Consider the following 8,064-nt stretch of genomic DNA (forward strand, 5'->3'; position numbering starts at 1 on the left):
TTCGCCAAGGCAAGCTGGGCAGTCGCCTATTGCTCCTATTCCAGATAACCCACTGTACCCTGTCTGAAAGGAAGTAACGCTAGAGTAGACTCGCGAAAAGTGTATAAGACACTTTTAAGATCAACTAAATAGCTAAGCCCAAGGGAAGTCGTTCGGGGAGGCCCTCCCTAATTCCACAAGGGTGAGAAGAAACACACACGATAACGAAACGTTGAATCATGTAGAACTCGTAGGGTAAATGCAAAGCAATTTATAGTAAGAATATGCAGTAAGCTAAGCGAAGAGGTAAGCAAGAGACATGTTAGACTGTACTACAACTACTAAACGTGTTATTTCTACTACTACATAAAAAAAAAATAATAAAAACATCTACAATCAACAATTACTTCAAATAAAATGAACAAAAATAAGCATGCAAAATAAAAAACTAATTCAAATAAAATGAACTGCAAAAACCATGCAAAATAAAAAATTAATTTGAATAAAATCAACTTAATGAATTCTACCAGATAGAGCATGCAAGATAAAGAACTATTTCAACTATGGGGTCATCTTTGTCTTCTCCAACGTCGAACTGAAACAGATACGGTGGTAACAGATTAATAAAGAGCAGAGCAATTAAAATTAATTATATCAAGTATTCTCACCTTAATTAACTGTAGACTGTAAAATTCCAAAGTTTGTATGTGTGAAAAGCACACTAAAACCAGGAGGAACACCACAGCAGAAAATTTGTTCTTTCAGAGGAACTCAAAAAAATCTCCAGTTGCTCTCACTCGGCGGTTGAAAATTGACTGTATAGTGTGGTAAGGTGAAGACAAAACAGCAAATCAAGAATATAATCCACGAAAGACCACACCCATGTAGACATTGGCTGGCTGTTTCAGTATAACCAAACTGACTTTAATTCTCTCTCTTTTCTTGGATAATCTGCAGAAATGGACAAAAAATCATATTAGTTACACTATTAATTAAGAAAGGGATTAAGAACACCTAAAAACGGACCAAAAAACAAGTAAAACAGTCGAATTATAAAAGGGCGACAAGCGTCGAGCTTACATGACAGATCGTATTTGACATATAAATGTGAAATAATCATAGATAACTGTTAAATGAAATACTATAGATGCTGCGGACAATAGATAAATGTTAAAATGAATACCATAGATAAACCATATTAATAGGGTAATAGCACGTTATGAATTCTCACCTTAGTTAATTGCAGTAAGTAGCGTTCTAAAGGGGATATCACTCCAGACAATCTGTTGTTTTAGTGGTTTCCAAATTAATTTCCAGTTGTCTCTCCCTTGCGTGAAAAGCATCGGTTGTTTTATTAGCATTAAAAATTAACTGGAATTCCTTCTCATGAACCATCTACAAAAACGGGCAAGAAAAAATAATCAATTACCAATTTTAATGAAAGTAAATAAGGAATATTTTAATGTGATGTGATGGTAAATTTAGAGTCACATAATGGACAAAATAACAGATACACAATGTACCATACATTAATAAGTAAAATAAACACCTGCTATACTGAAAGTTTACATATTTGATGCTCCTTTTCCTACAAATACATTCATACCAAAATGTACTTAAGTTTGCATTAAGCTAACATTAACATAATGATAGAAAGGTTACGTTCCATATTAATTCTGCTGTTCTGTTGCTGCATTTTATGCAACGTTATTTAAAAATTGTATATTGAAATTAAGATGCAAATGTGTAAGAAATTGGAGTTTTTAGGACATCATTACCATTTTTAATTGATACTGTTACTTACCACATTCATGACATAAATCCTTTCTTTTAGCAACAACACACTGTCTCCATACCCAATGGAAAAGAGGCATTTTCATGCTTTATTTAGGATCATAGATAGACCTACTTTCTGGAGCGAATGAGGACTGATACAACCAATGCTCCATAACTTAATGGTACCCGCAGTTTTCATAATGTCCTAGTAAAATGTAATTTTATGAAAGAGTATTCAGATATAATTAACTTTGCTTCCCAAATAGTTAAAAATATTGCATAATATAATGTAAAAGTAATACTGAATCTTTTTCTTTGTCGATATCAAATACATACTATATAAAGATTTAATAGATTGTATGCTCACCTTAATTAACTACAGCATACCCAAGATGAATAGTTAATAGCAAGAACACCATAAGACTACTTGTTTCTTCAGTAGCATCAGAATGAACTTCGATTTCCTCTCTCATGTACCTTCAGTCTGTAGAAATGAGGAACAAGCAAATTAACTATCGTAATAAAGAAATAAACCATAATAATGAGTAAAAACACGCACAGAAAAGCAAGTAAAATTGTAAAATTCTAAATATTAAAATGGCGACGTGGCGTGGGTTTACTTTCACTTTCGAGACAAGATGAATCATAAACATAGATAAAACATGATAGATTTAGTACGTTTGTAGTGGTGCTATAAACGCCAAACGTGTTTTAAAAAATGGATAAACTGAAGTCTGGCAATTACCTAAATCACTAACAATATAGCGGACAATTTGGGGCTATTGTATAAAGAAGCGTTATGCGCTCGCCACCTTATAAATGTACCGCTGGACATATTTAATTAATTTACTGTTATTACTATCCGTATTCCTCTCACCCACTAAGTTAAATTGAATTAACGGAAAAGACGTGGAATTGTTTCAACATAATTATCTTCTCTTTTTAATAATAGTATATATAGCTAAGCTGTTTCTAATTCTAATACTACTTTTTTTTTTCAATTTAAATAAATAGGGAACAATGAAGTCTTACCTTGAGTTGTAGAACGAAAGCTTCAATAGTCGGCTTTCACAAGTCACATGCTTTTTATGTTTCTGCTTACAACATTGACTCTTCTTGATGAAAAGGTATCAGACGCAGTTGTTAAAAACTGAGCTGTACTTACAGCTTTCAGTGAGGGAAAGTTTAGATCCTTCTTCCACGAATATAGAAGGAATAGTTAAGAAGAAAATTCCTTATCGCAAAAAGCAAAATTACAAGTATAAATTTTAAAATTTAAGAATTATATTCCACAGAAAGAAAGAAGAAATAGAAGAAGAAAGGCAGGGGAGATTTAGGGGACTTTAGATTAAATTAGGAAAGGGACTGCGCTGAAGATGATTCCACAAACTTACCTGACTCTAAATTTACNATGTGATGGTAAATTTAGAGTCACATAATGGACAAAATAACAGATACACAATGTACCATACATTAATAAGTAAAATAAACACCTGCTATACTGAAAGTTTACATATTTGATGCTCCTTTTCCTACAAATACATTCATACCAAAATGTACTTAAGTTTGCATTAAGCTAACATTAACATAATGATAGAAAGGTTACGTTCCATATTAATTCTGCTGTTCTGTTGCTGCATTTTATGCAACGTTATTTAAAAATTGTATATTGAAATTAAGATGCAAATGTGTAAGAAATTGGAGTTTTTAGGACATCATTACCATTTTTAATTGATACTGTTACTTACCACATTCATGACATAAATCCTTTCTTTTAGCAACAACACACTGTCTCCATACCCAATGGAAAAGAGGCATTTTCATGCTTTATTTAGGATCATAGATAGACCTACTTTCTGGAGCGAATGAGGACTGATACAACCAATGCTCCATAACTTAATGGTACCCGCAGTTTTCATAATGTCCTAGTAAAATGTAATTTTATGAAAGAGTATTCAGATATAATTAACTTTGCTTCCCAAATAGTAAAAAATATTGCATAATATAATGTAAAAGTAATATTGAATCTTTTTCTTTGTCGATATCAAATACATACTATATAAAGATTTAATAGATTGTATGCTCACCTTAATTAACTACAGCATACCCAAGATGAATAGTTAATAGCAAGAACACCATAAGACTACTTGTTTCTTCAGTAGCATCAGAATGAACTTCGATTTCCTCTCTCATGTACCTTCAGTCTGTAGAAATGAGGAACAAGCAAATTAACTATCGTAATAAAGAAATAAACCATAATAATGAGTAAAAACACGCACAGAAAAGCAAGTAAAATTGTAAAATTCTAAATATTAAAATGGCGACGTGGCGTGGGTTTACTTTCACTTTCGAGACAAGATGAATCATAAACATAGATAAAACATGATAGATTTAGTACGTTTGTAGTGGTGCTATAAACGCCAAACGTGTTTTAAAAAATGGATAAACTGAAGTCTGGCAATTACCTAAATCACTAACAATATAGCGGACAATTTGGGGCTATTGTATAAAGAAGCGTTATGCGCTCGCCACCTTATAAATGTACCGCTGGACATATTTAATTAATTTACTGTTATTACTATCCGTATTCCTCTCACCCACTAAGTTAAATTGAATTAACGGAAAAGACGTGGAATTGTTTCAACATAATTATCTTCTCTTTTTAATAATAGTATATATTGCTAAGCTGTTTCTAATTCTAATACTACTTTTTTTTTTCAATTTAAATAAATAGGGAACAATGAAGTCTTACCTTGAGTTGTAGAACGAAAGCTTCAATAGTCGGCTTTCACAAGTCACATGCTTTTTATGTTTCTGCTTACAACATTGACTCTTCTTGATGAAAAGGTATCAGACGCAGTTGTTAAAAACTGAGCTGTACTTACAGCTTTCAGTGAGGGAAAGTTTAGATCCTTCTTCCACGAATATAGAAGGAATAGTTAAGAAGAAAATTCCTTATCGCAAAAAGCAAAATTACAAGTATAAATTTTAAAATTTAAGAATTATATTCCACAGAAAGAAAGAAGAAATAGAAGAAGAAAGGCAGGGGAGATTAAGGGGACTTTAGATTAAATAAGGAAAGGGACTGCGCTGAAGATGATTCCACAAACTTACCTTTCAATTTTTTATTTTGTATTTTTACCTTTGAATGATTTTAAAAATTTTAAAAATCACACAAAGTAATTAAAACATACTTTATTTACATTTAGAAGAAAATAACATCTTATGGCGATATTTTCTTTTCTATCCCGACCTACTATACCAAGTTGAGGGACATATTACATTAACGAACATTTTTATATGTTAAAAATGTCCTTGACGGTTAAAAGTTCTTGATAAATTTTTTACAAGTAAATAATATATGCACTTATTTTACAAACATACTTATGCAGATCTAAATAACACCCAATTCGGAAAACAATTCCGCATATAATAATATATATGTAATTTTTTTAACGTTAACTAATCAAATAGTTTAGAATAGCAACAAAGAAATGGATTAATAAACTTTTCAATTAACAATAGTTATTACATATGGCAGTAAGAGTACCAAAAATTATTATAATGAGTTATTCTTATTCTACCAAATGCTAGATAATATGTATTATGATATAATTATTCTGTGTACAAAAAGTCTTGGAGGTAATACGATGGTCCTGTAGCAAAATATGTAACATTGATAGTTCACATTTTTGTATACAGAGAGAGCATTAAGACAAAACTCCATAAAACGTTCAATCAACACCAGTGTACGTGTACAGTCCCTTGCCAGTTGCATCACCTCCTAATTAATTTAACCGTAGCCTAGTACTTTAACCAGTTTATTTTTAACATCTTACCATTTACTTACTGTCGTATATGTATATATGTATATTACACACCGAATTCGAACCTCCTATTACCTTTACTGGACACCAGCAAGGTGAGGACTACCTTCCAAGGCTTTGAGCAATTCTTCTCCCTGCAATATGAGGCTTTTAACAGGTGCGTTTACTTCGTAATCCTGTCGCGTGAGGTCCAGAAGAGATGCTATGGAAGTTGCCTCTGGATCCAGAAGGGATAATGAGTTTTTCCTCAACAGAAACTGATGCGGTGAAACGGTGTCTGGAGGTTTCGTTCGATTCCTGTCAAAAGGAATGCTGAGCTGCCCCGTTAACTTCTCCTCAACACTTTTCGGTGCTGTTGTATCATTCGATTCATTCTACAAATTAAAAAAAATAAATAAGAAACTGTCTCATTAAGCATGATAAACGGAAAAATATTTTTTGTGTAATACATAATATTTTTTTTACATATGAAATATATTTCGTATAATTATGGAAGAACAGCAGCGTCTAAAAGGATTGTTACATTAACTCATTTCTTACGAAGTACTACCTACTAGAGTTACATTTTTCTCATATTACAAACTAAAAATTTAAATTAAGATGAAACTTACAAAGAATGACTTAGAATAATTAAATAAATGTAATTAATAAATATTTGATGTGTGATTTTCTTCTCGCAATATGGCAAATGCCGGTTTTTTCTTCAGTTGTATTTCATTGTTCGTTAATACACCAGTATTATCAGGAAAACATGTTCTTGTTGTCTCATCGTTGCTAATATCATATATTAATATTCTTAAAAAAGAATATCTATTTGTAGATAAGTTGAAAAAACTATCCTTATTGTCTATGCCACAGTCGTGTAAAACATTACGTGTATTTTTTTTATTATTAATAGTTCGTTTCATTTAGTAATAGCTTTCAATATTATTCATGTAAAAATTGGAAAAAAGGTAAAATAAGGATACTATTTCTTTAACTGTGTACCATAACATCTTAATATTTACTGATTATAGTGTCATATAAAAATGTTAATAACGAATAAAGTACGACGAAACGATAAAAAAGGGCGAGATAGCAAGAAAGAGAGTAAAATAAAAGACGAGATTTAAGAGGGTATTTTTTTTCTGCAACATTACATTGCGATACCAAAAAAATCTTTTTTCTCACAAATTCTGCAATAACGTCTCTAAGATTGAAAAGTTCAACATTGGCAACAGACAAATTTTGTTCTAATAAAAATTTTAATAGATATATGTATACGTATTTACTAACTAGAGTCCCCATTGATCGCTTTGTGCAACTTTGCAATTACAATGAGTAGTATGTATAAAAAAAATGTATTTAAAGCACTAAAATGGTGTATCAAATTAGTGTCTGGAATATTCCGAAAAGACTACCCACGCGGTACTTGCAATTAATGTTTTTGTTATTCGAGATACTCCTGTGGATAGCTTCACAGTGAAGCATTTCGATATTTCTGAATTTTCTCAACAAATACAAATACATGTACCTTTCAATAGAATCCGGTCACGACGATATATACACGAAAAGCTGGATACGAACTCAAAGCTTTTCGCCCAAACATTTCCCAAAAATGCACTTATTCTTAAGGCGCACGTTTTAGCCACGCACGCGTGAACCATGTGACCTGCACTCTTTTCTGATGAACACAAAATGCTGAGATCTTTCATTTATATATTATAGATCATTCATTTTGTCTAGTGCTCTAGGACATTTATTATTGAAGTNACTTCCCTTGGGCTTAGCTATTTAGTTGATCTTAAAAGTGTCTTATACACTTTTCGCGAGTCTACTCTAGCGTTACTTCCTTTCAGACAGGGTACAGTGGGTTATCTGGAATAGGAGCAATAGGCGACTGCCCAGCTTGCCTTGGCGAAATCTGTCCGATCTTCTCTACCAAAGCTATTAGTATTTGTCGTTAGTCCTTGTAATTGCACTATTCGCTTTCAGATTATGAGGTATTTCCTAAGAAGAACGAAGACGTCGTTTTCTTTTTTGCTTTTTATTGTAATTTATATGTTTTCTTGTCTTTCTCTTACAGGCATTTTCTTTTTTACTGCATAAACTGTTATATCTATATAATCATAACTTAGGTTGATATTTAAAATGTTTCTAAATTGATTTTTTGGTATAATTGTTAAATTAAATTAATTATTTGTTTACGCTTTCAAAATTAGTGTTCGTTTTGGGTGGATAGGGTGGCTATAAGGGGAGATGCGGAGGCCACAGAAGGTTAGGAAGGCTTTTTTCTCCCTAATGTTGCATTTAAATAATAATGGTATGACAGTTTATGTATAATTAATGTATTTTCTTTGAAATTTTATTGATTTTCTTGTCTGTTACAGGTTTAGTTTTAACTTTTATAATTCGTTAGAATGTATTATATCTTAGATACATTGTTTATATTGATGTATTGTTGTTATTTGAAATAAATTTGTACTTTGTTATAATAAATGTA

General features: G+C 31.5%; 1 protein-coding gene and 1 long non-coding RNA gene across 3 annotated transcripts in view; both read right to left on the reverse strand.

Annotated features, from left to right (window-relative positions):
* Positions 1-534: 534 nt before the first annotated feature.
* Positions 535-2,413, reverse strand: LOC108740954. Of its 2 annotated transcripts, XR_003231325.1 has the most exons (5): positions 2,123-2,413; positions 1,784-1,960; positions 1,211-1,374; positions 648-930; positions 535-574 (listed from the first exon to the last, which is right to left on the reverse strand). It is a non-coding gene; the product is annotated as an uncharacterized LOC108740954 (long non-coding RNA). The 2 variants fall into 2 exon arrangements; XR_001938434.2 differs by lacking the exon at positions 535-574 and having other exon boundaries at positions 591-930.
* A 2,521-nt stretch (positions 2,414-4,934) lies between these two features.
* LOC112903888 (hypoxia-inducible factor 1-alpha-like) overlaps positions 4,935-8,064 on the reverse strand; it is a 57,466-nt gene continuing 54,336 nt past the window's right edge. The window contains exon 8 of the mRNA XM_025975617.1: positions 4,935-5,956. Coding sequence (XP_025831402.1) covers positions 5,660-5,956 — 297 coding nt within the window. The 3' untranslated portion in view covers positions 4,935-5,659. The remainder of the gene's footprint in view (positions 5,957-8,064) is intronic.

Source organism: Agrilus planipennis, unplaced genomic scaffold, assembly GCF_000699045.2.
Source record: "Agrilus planipennis isolate EAB-ADULT unplaced genomic scaffold, Apla_2.0 scaffold257, whole genome shotgun sequence".
NCBI classification, from domain to species: Eukaryota; Metazoa; Arthropoda; class Insecta; order Coleoptera; family Buprestidae; genus Agrilus; species Agrilus planipennis.